General features: G+C 54.4%; 1 protein-coding gene across 1 annotated transcript; it reads left to right on the top strand.

The window, feature by feature from the left end:
• Positions 1 to 209: 209 nt before the first annotated feature.
• On the top strand, positions 210 to 16,047 carry SGTA (small glutamine rich tetratricopeptide repeat co-chaperone alpha). The gene is made up of 12 exons (XM_083720698.1): positions 210 to 426; positions 2,795 to 2,924; positions 3,611 to 3,714; positions 3,957 to 4,041; positions 4,400 to 4,499; positions 4,805 to 4,909; positions 5,110 to 5,248; positions 5,638 to 5,700; positions 5,948 to 5,985; positions 6,252 to 6,341; positions 13,821 to 13,948; positions 14,504 to 16,047. Exons 2-11 carry the CDS (start codon positions 2,825 to 2,827, stop codon positions 13,933 to 13,935), a joined length of 939 nt encoding a protein of 312 aa, XP_083576824.1. The 5' UTR covers positions 210 to 426; positions 2,795 to 2,824; the 3' UTR covers positions 13,936 to 13,948; positions 14,504 to 16,047.
• Positions 16,048 to 17,229: the final 1,182 nt, after the last annotated feature.

Raw genomic sequence — 17,229 nt, 5'->3', positions numbered from 1 at the left:
ACACCCCCGACGCCCCAAAGAATCATGGAAACCGTAGTTCGCCCCTCACCGAGCTATAATTCCCAGTGCCCTCTACGGAGGAGGAGGAGAATTTCTCCACTGTGAACCCGAAAACGCCCTATGCAGAAAAGGAGTTGTGTCACTCTATATGTTCTCATCTATCTCTGGAATGCAATGCGCTGGAGATGAGAGTCAGTTACGTCACTCTCGCGCGCGAGGGGCCTCTTTGGCATGCGCTTTCATGAGCGCTTTGCCCGGCGGAACTGAGAGTTGGGCGTCGGCGACTGGCGGAAGCTGCTCCAGAACGCAGGCGCAGTCCTTTCTCAGCTACGCCTGCGCAGTTGGGCAAGGGGACCCACCCGCGCATGCGCACCCGGGGGAGGCGGACTCGCTGGCTCCTGCGCTGCTGGGGGCGACGGAGGGCTGGTGAGTGGGGGGGGGGCGGGCGGGGGTCCCGGGGAAGGGCCCCCTTTGTTCCCAGGGGGAGGGGCCGCCCTGAGGCTTGGGGGGTTGGTGGCCAGGGTGCTGTACCGGTTGGGTTTCTGCCTCGAAGCAAGTGGGGAGCTGCCCCTCCTCCTCCTCCTCCTCCGCCCTGGAGGCAGCCGGGTCCTTGAGAGGGGAAGGCGGGGGTCTCTCTCTCTGTGTCCGGGGCTGTACCTGTTGAGTTCCTCCCTCTCCCCGGAGAAAGAGTTGGGGCACGGAGGGGGGCATCCTTTCCCCTTCCCCAGAACATAATGGGGGGGGGGCAGAACAGGCAGAAGTCCAGCAGGTCCCTTTCCATGCCTGCATCTCCACGTGGTACATGGGGGGGGAGAGAAGGACGTGCCTGTTGGATGCATGCCTGTCCAGCCAACCCCCCTGTGAGAAACCATGAGATCCCAGTTTTCCCCTGTTTCACTTTATGCTGTGTTTCTTCCTTCAACAAAAGCCTCCCAAATCCCACGAGACAGGGGGGCTGGGCTGCAAAGCCCGCCTTTTTGGTTGCCCATCCGAGAAGATCGAGGTGTTGGAGGGACCCCCTGCAGACCCCTTCCCTTGTCAGGAGGGTCTCTCTGGCTTCTGGGGAGCGGGGCACCAGCATGGCTGGTTTTATTGATGCAGCACCACCCATGGGCTGGAGGGGGTTTGGGGCGGGGGAGACGCTCCAGGCAAGACCCTCTCCCTAGACTGGAGCAGGGAGCAGAAGGATAGATGATATGGCCTCAGCAATTCTGAGAAGGTAAAGGTAAAGGTAAAGGTACCCCTGCCCGTACGGGCCAGTCTTGCCAGACTCTGGGGTTGTGCGCCCATCTCACTCAAGAGGCCAGGGGCCAGCGCTGTCCAAAGACACTTCCGGGTCACGTGGCCAGTGTGACATCGCTGCTCTGGCGAGCCAGAGCTGCACACGGAAACGCCGTTTACCTTCCCGCTGGTAAGCGGTCCCTATTTATCTACTTGCACCCGAGGGTGCTTTCGAACTGCTAGGTTGGCAGGCGCTGGGACCGAGCAACGGGAGCGCACCCCGCTGCGGGGATTCGAACTGCCGACCTTTCGATCGGCAAGCCCTAGGCGCTGAGGCTTTTACCCACAGCGCCACCCGCATCCCAATTCTGAGAAACAAACAAGCAAAAATCAGGGCAGTTTTGAAATCGGTGGTGAAATCAGTGCACTTTGGAATCACTTTTTTAAAAGTGTGGTGGTTTTGGAGTCAGTGGTTAAAATTAGTGCACTTCGAAATTGATTTCCGCAGAGTGGCTGGGGAAGCCCAGCCAGATGGGCATGGTAAAAAAAATGAATTATTATTATTATTGTTATTAAAAGCAGCATGGTTCTGGAATCAGTACTCAAAATCAGGGGGCTTTAAAATAAGTGCAGTTTTGGAATCAGTGGCTTAAAATCAGCTCAGTTTTTGCACCAGCGGTTAAAAATCAGCACTGTTTTGAAATCGGGTTGAAATCAGTGTGTTTTAGAGTGGTGCAGTCCCGAGTCTTGATCCAAAATGTCACCTGACGGGATCCAAGCCCAGAGGTACAACTTGCTCCTTGATTTGGGGAGCTGCCCTGCAGAATTTGGAGATGATTTCCAAAGAGGTATCCCAGTGCAAACAGACAAACCTTCCGCCAAGGCGTAGAAGGAAATCCATTGATGTCCTGGTTTTTGTCAGCTTCAAGGAGAATATTTCAGGACCTTCTCTAAGTGACATTTGGCCTTCCCCATACAGTGGTACTTTGGGTTACAAACACTTCAGGTCACAAACATAATTCGTTCCGGAGGTCTGTTCTTAACCTGAAACTGTTCTTAACCTGAGGTACCACTTTAGCTAATGGGCCCTCCTGCTGCTGCCACACAATTTCTGTTTTCATCCTGAAGCAAAGTTCTTAACCCGAGGTACTATTTCTGGGTTAGTGGAGTCTGTAACCTGAAGCATCTGTAACTTGAGGCACCACTGTATTTCTTTACTTGCAGAAGTGCTCTGGCAAGCCAGTGAGGGTGTAATGGTGAGAATGTCGGACGGGGACCTGGGAGATCAGAGTTCGAATCCCCACTCTGTCATGAAGCTCGCTGGGTGACCTTGGAGTCAGTCACAATCTCTTCGCCTCCTTCGCAGGGTCGTTGTAGGGATTAGCAGAGGAGGGGGTGAACCATGGGCTCCTTGGGATAGAAATGAGCTCTTCTGCTGAACCGCTTAGGGCCAGCCAGACGGAGATGCCCATCTCCCAACCTGGTGCCCAGAGATCTCCCTGTGGCCCCAGTTGGACCTGGCAGATTTTGAATGCTGACCGTTAACCCTTTGTGTGCTGCTGTTCTTTTCCAGCCACCGAGAGGAGTTCCCTGGAGCCCCAGCATGGCCGAGAAGAGGCGCCTGGCTTTCTCCATCATCCAGTTCCTCCAGGACCAGCTGCATCATGGAGGACTCTCAGCCGATGCCCAGGAGAGCCTGGAAGGTGGGGGGGGGGGCGGAGGACGGGGAAACAGGAGCTGGAAAAAGCTCTGTTTGATTCTATGTTTTCCTGTTTAGGCCTCGGGGGCCCCTTTGGCCCAACCTTCTCGCCCAACATTTGACTCTTAAAATAATAATAATAATTTATATCCTGCCTTTTGCTACGACAGGACACAAGGCAGCTTGCAAATAAAACAGAAACTGCTAAAAACAAAGGAAAACAACAACAACAAATTTATTATTTATATGCCATCCATCTGACTCGGTTACCCCAGCCACCCTGGGCAGCTTTCAACAAATAAACAAATTAAAAAGTGATCAAACATCGTTGAAATTGAAACTACATCTATGTAGCTCTCGATCGATCGATCTAATCCATTAAAACACACAACGCGGCACCACTGCTTCCTTAAAAGTGGACTGTTTTGCAGGGCGGGATGCAAATGTGATTAACAATCATCATCATCATAATTTTATTATTTATACCCTGCCCATCTGGCTTGGTTGCCCCATCCAGGCTTGTCTTTGCTGAGTAGGCACAGACATTTGAGATTGGAAGCTGAGTGTCTCTGCCACCCTGGGCCCTTCTGCATGCCAGAAACGTGTCCTGCCAACGACCCCCCCCCCCGCCTCCCTGTGGAGCTGTAAATGAGGGGAGCAGGGTTAACTGGGCCCTTGTCTCTCCTGCAGTCGCCATCCAGTGCCTCGAGACAGCGTTTGGTGTCTCCACGGACGACCGCAGCCTCGCCTTGTCCCAGACCCTGCCGGAGATTTTCGAAGCTGCTGCAGCAAAAGTAGGTGTTTGTGGGAGCATGACGAGGGGAGAAGGTGGTGTCTTTGCAGGCGGTGTTGCTGGCAGAGTGGGGGGAGACTGGGTGGGGGGAGCAGGTAGTCTGTAGTGGCAGCATGACTGGGTTGGATTGGATGAGCGCTGGGGGACCCTCCTGGTGATCCTGCCTGCCCCAAGAAGAGTCCTTTGGGCAGGCACCTCCTGAGCTCTGACTTTCTTTTCTCTTTCTGCCCTGGTGTGCCTCAGGAGCCACAGCCAAGCCCACCCCCCTCAGAGCCAGTCACCCCCTCAGAAGAAGAGGCTGCAGAGGCAGAAAGGCTGAAGGCCGAAGGTGAGACCCTCCCTCTGGGCACTCCATGCCAGCTCCAGCCAGGCTGCTGCACAGCGAGGGGGCCAGGCGCGTCTCCGTGGGGAGGGAGCCCCGCAGCTGAGGGCCTGCCAGCGATCATCGCCCTCATCCTCAGTGCTTTTTTCCAGGCGGTTCTCAAGGATCTTTCTTTTGGTTAAAAAGTGTGGCGCTTACTGAAACTACTTCATCGTGAGCTCCAGCACCTCTTTTTCTAGAAAAAAAAGCATCGATAGTGGTGCTCTGGATGCTTTAGCGGAGATTCCTGCCTTGCAGGGGGTTGGGCTGGATGACCCTCGGGGTCCCTTCCAACTCTAGGATTTCCTTGTTCCCTTCTCTATAGGAAATGAGCAGATGAAGGCGGAAAACTTTGAAAGTGCCGTCTCCTTCTATGGAAAAGCCATTGAGCTGAATCCGTCCAATGCAGTTTACTATTGCAATCGGTGAGCTGGTGGGGGATGGGCAGATCTTTCTCTCTTTCTCCACTTTTGTAGGAGTGTCTGTGTGTGTGTGTGTGTGTGTGTGTGATGTTCTCTGTATGTTTGTTTCTCTCTACATTCCCCCTTCCTGTCAGCCTGGAGGGCTCCATTGCTTAGAGTGTGGTGCTGAGAATGCCAAGGTTGCGGGTTCGATTTCCGCATGGGACAGCAGGGAGTTGGGCTAGATGGCCCTCAGGGTCCCCTCCAACGCCACGATTCTAGGATGCCATTTGGTGAGCGCTGAGCATCTTTCTTTCTCTCCTCCGCAGGGCTGCCGCTTACAGCAAGCTGGGGAACTACACCGGGGCCGTCCGGGACTGCGAGCGAGCCATTCACATCGACCCCAAATACAGCAAGGCCTATGGCAGGATGGGGTGAGCATCTTGGGGGGCGGAAGGCGGGGCGGGAGAGGTAATTACCCCTCCCCACTGGCCCCTCCAGCCTAAGTGGGGGACCCAGGATGTGGCCTGTAAGGGAGAAGCCAGGGAACGGCTTTTGGACCTCAGGGTGCTCCTTCTCGGTCAGGCAACCTTCTCTCTCTCTCTCTCTCTCTCTCTCTGCTTCCTGCTCCCAGCTTAGCCCTGTCGAGCCTGAACAAACTCTCGGACGCCGTTTTCTACTACAGAAAAGCTCTGGAGCTTGACCCAGATAACGAGACGTACAAGTCCAACCTCAAAGTCACGGAGCAGAAAATGAAGGAGGCTCCAAGCCCGGTGAGAAGGAGAGGCAGCAGTGGTGCAGTGGTTAGAGCACCTGGGCCAGGACCCACGAGGGACTGGTGTTCACCCCCCCCCTTTCATAGAGCCTCCAGGTGACCTAGGGGGCCAGCCGCTGCCTCTCTTGGTCTGGCCTCCCTTGCAGGGTGGCTGTGACCAGGGTGCAAATCGCCACCTCTCAGACTCACCTGCCTTGCAGGGTCATGGCAAGGATGTCAACAGAGGGGGAGAACTTTGCACACCACCTTCAGCTCCTAGGAGGAAACAGTGTTGTGTAAATCCTCCTTTTGCTCTTACACTGAGCAAAAGGTTCCTGCTTTGCGGGGGGCTGGACTAGATGATCCTTGGCAGTCCCTTCTGACTCTACGGCTCTGTTTGCCTTTCAGACAGGAGGTGCTGGAGGCTTCGACTTAGCCGGCTTGCTCAACAACCCCGGGTTCATGAGCATGGTGAGTCTAGCCCTGCTTCTTGAGCTGGTGTTTTGATTTGTTGGAGGAATAAGGATCTCATTGTTGTTGTTGTAAAAAATTGTATGCTGCCCTCTAACCATAGATCTCAGGGCACTTCAAAACATAAAACTGCAATAGAAAAAAAGACAGAATTCATAATAAAAATTTAATAGTAAAAAGAAGACTCCCCAACCACTCTCTCTTTCTCTCCCCTCCACTTTTCTCCTTTTTTTAAAAAATAAAACAGGCATCAAACCTGATGAACAATCCGCAGGTACAGCAATTGTAAGTATGGGAAACACCTGATTTTTAGGGAAGGGGTGGGGGGTCTTTTTTTAAAGCTTCTTCTGACACCCCCAAATGGCAGGCTCCCTGCAGATTTCAGAATTGCTGGAAGGAGAGCCAACCTGCCATTCAGAAGAGTCTCCGAGGATTGCTGCGCTCCCTGCCTTGCCGGGGGTTGGGCTGGATGACCTTTGGGGGAACCCTTCCAACTCTCACAACCTGTGACAATGACCTCTTTTCTTTTCTCCTGCCCGCTTTGCTGGAAGGATGTCTGGGATGATCTCGGGTGGCACCAACCCCATGGCAGCGCCAGGAGCGGGCGCGTCCCCCAATGACCTCGCCAGCCTTATCCAAGCGTGAGTAGAAAGACCTGGGGGGGTCTCTCCCCTCCCGGCTCTGAGCAACAGCACCTGGCCAGCAGCCTTGCACCTGCCTCCCTGCTTTTCCTCTCAAGGATCTCCAGCTGGTTCTCCCTCCCTCCTCTTTTAATCCCCCTCACAGCAACCCTGCGAGGTTGGTTAGGCGGAGAGGTAGCGGCTGCCCCGAGTCCAAGGGGGTGGGATCTGAACCCTGGTCTCTCCCAGGTCCCAGTCCCATGCCCAAACTTTTTTCTCCGGGCCGCATTTGCAGAACAAAAACTTGCTTGCACCAACCAGTCTTTTTTATTGGTAAGGTATGCATTGGGGAAAACAGTGAAGATGTCTTAATTTTGAAAAGATATCCATCCATATTCTGCAAATGAAAACATAATTTTGGTAGTTCCCTGGACTGAAATGTTTGAATGGGAAATGCTTTGAGATCTTATGAAGAAGGGTGGTATATAAGTGTCAGGGGTTCAGAAGGAGAGACACAGGAGGGGGAGCAAATGGAGAGTGAGGAGGAGGAGTACGAGGGGGGCGCAGGCAGTGACAGTGGCCAGAGTTATTCCACAAGCCTCTCTAGCGAATCGGAGGACTCACAGAAGGGAGCGCCGGTGGCCAGAGCAAAGGGGGGTCCAGGGGGGAAGCCCCAGGAGGAAGGGGCCAGCGGGGAATCCCTGAGCAGCAGCTGGAGATCAGGACCAGCGTCTCCACCAGAGCGCAGTGGGGAGGGGGAGTCCCAGGAGTCGGGACCAGTGTCCTCACCACCAGAGGGAGGAGAGGAGTCAGGTTTGGCAACACCCACATCAGGAAGCGGGGAAACGGTCAGAAGGAAAGTCACCGGCTGGGCGCGCGCGCCAAGTTCAAATGTACAGGAGGGCGGCACAGCGGGGAGCCCGGGAAGGGAGCCAGGTCCTAAAGCCCGCCGGAGGGAGGGGCAAGACTCAGGAGGCTCAGCGTCAGAGGAGTCCAGGAAGGAGGGAACCCCAGAGGGCAGAAGGACCCAGCGCAGGAAAGAGCAGCGCAAGAGGTGGAGCCGGGCTAGAATCTTAAACTGGTGTGGGTGGAGCAGTGAGTCAGAGGGGACTTAGCCGGTCTAGGGTCAAGACGTGGGTCTGCGCGCCCAGAGCTTGGAAATGGAAACTAAACTTTAATAAAGACTTTTGTATATAACATCCACTGGGCGTTGGTCCTCTGTGAGGTGGGACCTAGCGGCAGTCCTGACAGTAAGTCCCCTCTCATCATTTTCCACCAATTTTAAATCCTCGTGGAGTGTGGGAAAGCAGCGAGGGGTGAAGATTGGTGCTTCGCGAGCTCACGAAAACCAGGGAAATGACTACCGAAGAGAAGATAGCGAGTCTGCAAAACGCAGTGACACAGCTGAACGCAGAAATTTTGGCGTCCAGAAAGAAGGAACAGGAAGCAGCTGCTGCCTGCCAGGATCTGCGAACCAGGTTAGAAGTGCTAACTACACAGAGGCTACCGGCCACCAGACCAGAAGGGATTGGGCTGGGGAACAGAGGAGGGAGCCTTGTGTCTCACTTCAATGGGGACCTGCAGGAGTATCCTAACTTCAGAGCAGATGTACTATATGCACTGCAGCTGCTTGACAAGGACTTTAAAAATGAGGAAGAAAGAGTGGGATTTATTGTTTCGCATTTACGGGGAGAGGCGAAAACGTGGCTGCGCAATCTCTGGAGAGATAAGGATCCAGCCCTCCAAGATGCGGGTGCCTTCCTTAAAGTGATGGATGCGTGTTTTTTGTCTGAGATTGATGTGGATATCGCTAGGAAACAGATTCACGGACTAAGACAAGGTAGAGCCACTGTAAGGCAATATCATTCACGTTTCTTCGCATTGGTGAACGCATTGGGGTGGGAGAGAGAATCGCCTGCCGTCAGAGATCTGTTCTGGGAGGGGCTGAACGGAGCTGTGAAAGACGAAATTGCAAGGGGGGAGAGACCCCAAACCACCAAGGACATTGTGGAGAGGGCACTCACCATTGGGGTTAGGCTGGAAGGACGCTCTTGGGACAAAGAGGAAGTGCATTGGGGCCGCACGCCAACGAAAGCACCACCCCCCTTTCCCAAGGAAGCGGCGCGCGCTCGATCCATGCCTCCGCTGGGAGGAGGAGAGGAGCCGATGGAGATAGGTGGTGCTAAGGCTCAGTCCACAGCCGGAGCAGTCAAAATGAAGCCTCCTAGAGGGACCAGGAAGTGCTACATCTGCGACAGTGCTCAGCACATGGCGAAAGAGTGTCCCCAGCGGTTTCACAAGCACACTGCAGCCGCAGCGACAGTAACAGAAGCAGTTCAGCAGAGTGAATCACAGCAGGAAAACTCCACTGTCTGGCTGGAAATGGAGTCACTGGGGGCCAGCCAGACAAGTCAGTGAAGCAATCCCCAGTAATGTTACAGCCCACAGACCCCCTCCCACCCAAACCAGTAGTGCAGCTCACCGCATCCCTTCAACTTCCCAATGGGCTCACTGTGGAAATCCCCATTACGATTGACTCTGGGAGCAATGCAGATTTTATAGGCATGGACTTCATCCAGCAACATGGCATAGCCCTTCTGCCAGCGACGGTACCTCTGAACGTCGTCACGGTGGACGGCAGGGAGCTACTGGGAGGGCAAGTGCTGCAGCAGACGCCGCCAATGGTGATGCGCATTGGTAATCACCGCGAAGTCATCAGCTTCAACGTCACCCGCCTGTCAGACACGCCCATTGTGTTGGGCATGAGTTGGCTGGATAGGCACAGCCCGGCATTAGCTTGGTACCAGTGGCAACTGACCTTCGGCTCCTCCTACTGCGCAGAACACTGCATCCTGGCTGACTTGGACGATGAGGGGCACGAGGATGGACCACAGCTGAACTTGGGCATGTTGCAAGCGGTACCTAACAAGTACAAAGAGTTTTTGGAGATCTTCTGCGAGAAAGAAGCGGACAAGCTGCCTCCCCACAGACCCTACGACTGCAAGATTGACCTCCTGCCGGGGGCGATGCTCCCGACGGGAAAGCTGTATTCCATGTCTGAGGATGAATTGCAGGAGCTCAGGGAGTTCATAGATCACAACTTGAAGCCGGGATTCATCCGAGAGTCCAAGGCGGTGGGGGGCAGTCCTGTATTCTTTGTAAAGAAGCGGGACACGCCCCAAAAGAGGCTTGTAGTTGATTACCGCGTCTTAAATGCGAAAACCAAGCCCTCAGCCTTCCCCATGCCCAAGATCGATGACCTGCTGGCAACGGTGCGGAAGGGGCGCATCTTTACCAAGTTGGATCTACGCGGAGCGTACAATCTCATACGAGTGAGGGAGGGTGACGAGTGGAAGACGGCCATGTTTACGCCGCTGGGCACCTATGAATATAGAGTTATGCCTTTTGGATTACAAAATGGCTCCCACTGTTTTCAAGCATTCATGCATCATGTCTTGGCGGGTCTTCTCTACAAGAAGTGCGTCTGTTTCCTGGACGACATCCTGATCTTCTCGGAGTCGCCGGAGGCTCACGAGAGAGATGTCAGGGAAGTACTGCAGCGGCTGCGGGAGCACCGGCTTTACGCCAAGCTGGAGAAGTGCCAGTTCGACAAGACGGAGGTGGACTTCCTGGGCTACAAACTGTCCGACAAGGGACTCGCCATGGACAGTACCAAGGTACGGGCAGTGCTGGACTGGAAGAGCCCACGCAATCGAAAGGAAGTCCAGAGGTTTGTCGGCTTTGCCAACTTTTATCGCAAGTTCATCAAAGGTTTCGCCATGCAGACAGCGGCCATCACTGACACCCTCAGTTCCAAGAAGAAGAAGTTCATCTGGACGGAGCAGGCAGAGCAGTCCTTTCGGAAGCTCAAGCACCTCTTCGCGTCCGAGGAACACCTGCTACACGTGAACCCCAGCAGGCCCATGAGAGTGGAGACGGACGCGTCAGACAGGGCCGTGGGGGCCGTCCTGTTGCAGCAAGACCACCAGGGGGACTGGAGGCCGTGCGCTTTCTACTCCAGGAAACTCAACAAGTCGGAGCAGAACTACACCATCTGGGACAGGGAGTTACTGGCCATACATGCAGCCTTCAAGGCGTGGCGGCATTTCCTCGTCGGGGCCAAACACACGGTGCAGGTCCGTACAGACCATAAGAACTTGGAGTACTGGCGCACGGCGAGGTTCCTGAACCAGAGACACATCCGCTGGGCGGAGTTCTTTGCAGATTTTGACTTCAGAATAGAATACATCCCTGGAAACAACAACATCATGGCGGACGCGCTGTCCAGGAAACCGCAGTACCTCGAAGAAGAGGCGCCGGCGGCGGCCAAGCATATTTTCGCACCAAAGGCGTGGGCATGCGCGTCAGCCACGGTGGACCTGGACGCGGTGCGTCGCGCGCTGCAGACGGATCCCTTCGCGCGAGCCAAGATGGAGGAGGTGCGTAGCGGCACGGCGAGGGACGATGACTTCCAAATACGCGACGGCCTGCTCATCTGCAAAGGAGCCCTCTACGTGCCGGGAGACAACCTCCGCGCGAGGGTCCTGCAACAGCTGCATGACGCACCCAGCGCGGGACACTTCGGCAAGGAGAAGACGGTGGACCTAGTAGCCAGAGACTTTTGGTGGCCCAAGATGAGGGGGGATGTCGCGGAATACGTCAAGAGGTGCGACACCTGCCAAAGGGCCAAACCAGTACACCAGCCGCCGGCGGGCCTGTTGGAACCGCTACAGACACCGTTCGAGCCGTGGGAGAGGGTGGCCCTGGACTTTGTCACGGATCTGCCCAGCTCGAGAGGCAAGACGGCAGTACTCGTGGTAGTAGACTTGTTCACCAAGATGGCCCACTTCATTCCTTGCGCGAAGGTGGCCACAGCCGAGCAGACCGCCAAGCTGTTTATAGACCACGTGTTCAAGGTGCACGGCCTACCACGGTCCATCCTGTCCGACAGGGGGCGCCAGTTCATATCCAACTTCTGGCAAAAGCTGATGGGTTTCCTGAACGTCAAGGTCAGCCTGGCGTCGGCGCAACACCCGCAGACTAACGGACAGGCGGAGAGAGTCAACGCCATCATGCAGCAGTACCTGAGATGCTACACGAACCAGCAGCCCTCGACCTGGGTGGACTACCTACCGCAAGCCGAGTTTGCCTACAACAACACGAAACACGTGTCCACGGGGGTGACACCGTTTTTCGCCAACAATGGGCGGCATCCCAGAACCTTCCCGGGTTTAGAGAAAGTGAGGGAGGGGGAGCCGCAGGGAGCAGAGGCCGTGGCAGCGGAGTTGCAGGAGATCCACGAGCAGCTCAGGAGGCAGTTAGAGATGGCGAAACAGGCTTACAAAGTGCAGGCAGACCGACACAGGAGGGTTGGGGAAGACATCCGGGTAGGAGACTGGGTCTGGTTAGCAGCCCAGGCAGTTCCGGCCAGATCGTTGGCCAAGAAGAAGCTCGGGCACAAGCAGCTAGGGCCTTACCAAGTAGAGGCGCAGATCAACCCAGTGGCCTTCCGGTTAACACTCCTGGAGGGGTCCAGAATGCACCCGGTCTTTCATAGATCAGTGCTCACACCCTACAAAGAGCCCCACAGGTTTCAGGCACCAGGGACAGCGCCAGACCCGCTCAGGGAAGCGCCCAAAAAGGGGGGGTCGCCGAGGAGGGGGCCACTCAACGAAGCCACTGAGATTTTAGACTCAAGGTGGGGGGAGGACGGGATTGAATATCTTCTCGCCACAGAGGACACCCCGGCCAGCGCCAACAGGTGGGTGCCGGATTACGCATTGGAGGAGCAGTTGCTCAAGGAAGAATTCCATACACTTTTCCCGCACAAGCCTATGCCGGCGGGCTTTTTCGATGATTGTCTGTTCACACCCACACTCTCGGCCAGCACTTTCCGGGGTTTCTCGTCAGCAGAGGACTCGGCTCCGGGAGGCAGCTCCCCAGAGGGATCGCTCTCAGGTTTTGGCACGGGGGGATCTTACTGGTGGGAGGACCAACCCGAAGTGGGATGGCGCAGAGACGTGCCGGAGGGACCCTGCGAAGTGGCGGCACCTCAGGCGACAGGGGGAGAAGGGGTTGTGAGTGATTTGGGGGCGGCCTCAGATTTCGAACACACCGCCCAGGAGATGGAAGCGGAGGGAATCGCAGTCGACGAGCCCATGGAGGACTTTCCGGACTTCTCACGATGGCTGCACGCCTCGGGGGACGAACTGTATCCTGAACTCACCCCGACAACTCTAGAGCACCCGGAACCCGCACCTGAAGAGGGGGAGGGGGGAAGGGGGGGCTTCGAGGGGGGGATGGATGTCAGGGGTTCAGAAGGAGAGACACAGGAGGGGGAGCAAATGGAGAGTGAGGAGGAGGAGTACGAGGGGGGCGCAGGCAGTGACAGTGGCCAGAGTTATTCCACAAGCCTCTCTAGCGAAACGGAGGACTCACAGAAGGGAGCGCCGGTGGCCAGAGCGAAGGGGTGTCCAGGGGGGAAGCCCCAGGAGGAAGGGGCCAGCGGGGAATCCCTGAGCAGCAGCTGGAGATCAGGACCAGCGTCTCCACCAGAGCGCAGTGGGGAGGGGGAGTCCCAGGAGTCGGGACCAGTGTCCTCACCACCAGAGGGAGGAGAGGAGTCAGGTTTGGCAACACCCACATCAGGAAGCGGGGAAACGGTCAGAAGGAAAGTCACCGGCTGGGCGCGCGCGCCAAGTTCAAATGTACAGCAGGGCGGCACAGCGGGGAGCCCGGGAAGGGAGCCAGGTCCTAAAGCCTGCCGGAGGGAGGGGCAAGACTCAGGAGGCTCAGCGTCAGAGGAGTCCAGGAAGGAGGGAACCCCAGAGGGCAGAAGGACCCAGCGCAGGAAAGAGCAGCGCAAGAGGTGGAGCCGGGCTAGAATCTTAAACTGGTGTGGGTGGAGCAGTGAGTCAGAGGGGACTTAGCCGGTCTAGGGTCAAGACGTGGGTCTGCGCGCCCAGAGCTTGGAAATGGAAACTAAACTTTAATAAAGACTTTTGTATATAACATCCACTGGGCGTTGGTCCTCTGTGAGCTGGGACCTAGCGGCAGTCCTGACAATAAGTCAATAAAATAAAATAAAAAAATTTCTTGGGTTGCCCCTGAACCTTCCTGCCACACTTGGAGAACTGCTGCTCCTGTCTCCCCTTTTCTTTTTCAATCTATTTTTATCAGATGAACCTGCAATAATTTGACCACAAATACATGCTTGCCATTTAAATATTTTGGCAGGTGGTGTCTCCGAATTCAAGCCACAATATTGCAGAGTCTCTGCCCGCGTTTGTGGTATGAACTCTTTACCCTTCAGTAGGGAATTCAAGTTGCGCAGAGTCTCCTGTCTATGGATTTATTGAGGTTATTAAATCTTTCGAAGACCCCGGGACAGGTGGCCAGCTATTGAACAGATTGCCTGGATATTCCGGCGCATTTTGCAGCGGGAAGATGCCCGGTATCCTGACCAGGGGCCCTCCCTGACGTGCCTCTCTCCCTCTGCAGGGGCCAGCAATTTGCGCAGCAGATGCAGCAGCAGAACCCGGAACTCATTGAGCAGTTGCGCAGCCAGATCCGCAGCCGGACGCCCAGTGCCAGCAACGAGGAGCAGCAGGAATGAGGCGGGTCGGAAGGTGGGTGCCGGGGACCTTGTGTGGGGCTCTGGGGTGGGGGGGGCTGACGTGCTAGCTGTCGCAAGGTGAGATGGTCTCTGGTGTTCCCGGAAAATGATCAGACGCAGGAGCAGACAGCCTGATGTGGCAGCAGCTGCTGGGCTTCTTGTGGAGGCTCCAGCTCCAGAGGCAGTCTACCTGGGCTCCTAGGTCCTATGGAGCGTTTGCCCAGTGTGGGGACAGGAAGCTGGGCTGGATGCGCCCCCTTGCGCCTGATGCGGCACACAGGTTCTTACTGTGGAGCCTCCAGGTGCAGGGGCAGTCTATCCAGACTCCTGCAAGGACAGGAAGCCTGGCCAGATGAGCCCCTTTTGGCCTGATCCAAAGGCTGGGAAGCCTGGCCACTCCAAGGACAGAAAGCTGGGCCGGTTGGATCCCCTTGGGGCCTGAAACAACAGCCTGGGCTCTGTTCCTGTACATGTGGAGCCTCCAGCTCCAGAGGCAGTCTATCCGGATTCTTCGGTTCTATGGGGCATGTCCCTTTTTAAAGAACAAAACCACCTGCTTTCCTTCCAGGGGTGCCCTTTGTCGGAAGATGACCTCCTTCCTTGGCTGGACAGGAAAGAAGATTTGAAACTGGAAAAGCCATGTTTCTGTTGCTGTTTCTCCTGCTCATGGAGTGCGGGGGGGGGAGCAGGAATGGGGGGGGTTGGGGGGACCCCCCAACCTGCATGTTAGAGAGGCAGCCCCTCCCACCCCAGTAGTCTCCCCTTCCTCCTCCTGCTCCTCCTCTTCTTCCTCCTGCCCCCCTTGAGACCCCCGGGAAGATCCACGACTGGTGCGGCAGTTTTTAAATCCCATTTTCTCCCGGGGAGATGCTACGTTTCCAGGGAAGAAGCCTCACTCCAGAACCACGGCCTTCTCTGGGGGGGGGGCAGCAAACCCTCTCTCTCTCTTTATTTTTGCAAAAAAAAAAACCCAACCCCCCCCCCCAAAAAAATGTATTTCTGTGTCCACCTCCCTGGGTTGTTGTCTCAATTTCTTTCTCCCTTTGCCAGGCTCTTCTCTGGTGCCTTCGTCTGGCATCTCTAGCGCAGGGCAAAAACCGGGGGGGGGGGGGATTTTTGCATGGGATCATGTGTGTTTTGCAGGGTGGGTGGGGCCATGACTTTGGGAAATTGCAGCTAAGGTGTTTCCTCTCTTTCTTAAAAGATCATGGCGATATGCGTAGATCTCTTTGCGGAGGGAGCACAGGTTAGCAACGTCTCGCCCCCCCCTTTTGGCTTCCAGAAGGTTTTTAATTCAAATATTGGGAGGGGGATTTGGGGGGGGGTTCTTGCATGTTTGTGAGCTTAGCAAAAGGAAATTTGTCTTGGGGGGTGGGCTGAGTTGGCTTTAGTGTAGGAAGGGTGTGTGAATGCCCCCGGGGCGTCGCCCTCGAACACCCCCACCTGCCCCACGGAGGGTCGCCATGAATCCAGTGCCAAGAAAGTTGCTTTGCAGGGGGGGGGGATTGCCCTCAATATTTTACAAGGTCTCTGGGATAGATGGACAGACAAGCTTCCTGCCTCCCACCCCCAATTCAAATAGATGTGCACCCCCAAGCTGCATTTCTAGAAACAGGGTCTGATTTCTAAAGATGAGTGGCTCAGCAGAAAAGAGGACCCTCTCTTCCTCTCCCACTGCAAGGCCAGGTCAGGGCTGCCTCTTCCGGTTGGGGGTCTCTAGCAACACCCCAACCCCACTTTTCTGCTCCTGGTTTGCCCAGCCTGCAACCCGCCTTCCACAGACCCTCTTCAGGATTAGGGGTGGGGGCAAATGGGCACTCAGAAACTTGCCGTTCTATCCCACCTCCTTCGTACCCCACATCTGGAGAAGGGGGTGCTCAAAAAAGGGGGCATTGACAATTTTTGAGATGCCTTGTTGGGAATAAATGATCCCTGGGGGGTTAAAAGGGGGAAAGGGGTTCGGAGACCTCCCCCCCGCCACCCCCTAAGAGCTTTTCTTTGGATTCCTTCAAAATGTTTTTTTTTTTTTAATTACTATTATTATTAAAGAATTTGGCACTGTTTCCGTTTTCCTTTTTTTAACGTAGAAAATAAAATCCTTTGGACACTGTTGCTTGCTCTTGTCCCGCTCTCAATTGGCCCCTGTCTAACCTAAAACAGAGTATTAATAATAATAATGATAATTAATTACAGCGGTACCTCAGGTTAAGTATTTAATTCGTTCCGGAGGTTCCGTACTTAACCTGAAACTGTTCTTGTTGCGTTCGCAAAGTAAAGGAAGGATTGAACCCTGATTAATAAGAATACACACAGAGGCTTGAACCAGCAAGACTCTGGGAAGGGGGCGTCTAATCGTGTCTCTCTGTGCTTGTCTGCCGTGCAGCCCCTGGCCCAGGTAGTTTTTATTCACAAAAGAACTTTTTACAGAGTGTTCGTAAGAACCAATCAGATTTCTTCTGAGCATTTCCACAAACCCCACCTGGGGGAAAAGTTAGATCAAAAGAAATTCTTTTAACTACAAAGACTACTACTCTGAGCATGCATACATAATCTGAGAGTAAATAGAAGAGGACTAGAGAAACTCCAGAGATCACAAACAGGAGTAAACAAGAGAGGATGGAAGGATGGCAAGGAGGTAGGCATCTTTATCACCTTCCTGTGAAACTATTTCCAGGCCCTAAGATTAACATCCTGCATCAAAGGAACTTGCCCACTATCTTTATGGCCCGGGATGCCTGCCTGGCGAAGCAACTGCTGTGTGACATGTGAGGAGAGAAAAATGGGCAGTAGAGTCAAAAGGGCATGAAAAGGGCATGAATGTAGAATCTTATGGGATTTAATCAGAAATTATCGTCAATATATCAAACCCAGTCAACACAATGCTTTCATCGTGGACACGATGGTTTGATGTATATTTTATAATTCCTCATGGTAATCCCATCTGATCCCTACATCTCACCTTTTTTTATTTATTTATTATTTATGTACAGGAATTCTTAAGAGAGGAGAGGCATTGTGTCCTCATAATCTGCCTGCATGTGTTTCTGTATCACAAAAAGATCTTGGCAGACATTCCTGAAGTGAGCGTAGTTCATGTATGTGTTCTTATACCACAGAAAGATGTCTAGCAGACATTCCTAAAGAGAGCGTAATAACCTTTGCCTATTCTTTTCTAAAACTGAGCAACTATGCTGGACCCATGTCAGTCTGTTGAGGCAGCATTGAGCATCAGATAAATTTGTGGGAATGTAGTTATAACTTCTTTGATTACACATGAAAAACCAGCCATCTGGT

Source organism: Podarcis gaigeae (genome assembly GCF_964106915.1).
Source record: "Podarcis gaigeae genome assembly, chromosome: 18".
In the NCBI taxonomy this organism is placed as follows: Eukaryota; Metazoa; Chordata; class Lepidosauria; order Squamata; family Lacertidae; genus Podarcis; species Podarcis gaigeae.
Note: the sequence above shows the minus strand (reverse complement) of the source record. Positions and strands in the feature narration are given on the sequence as shown.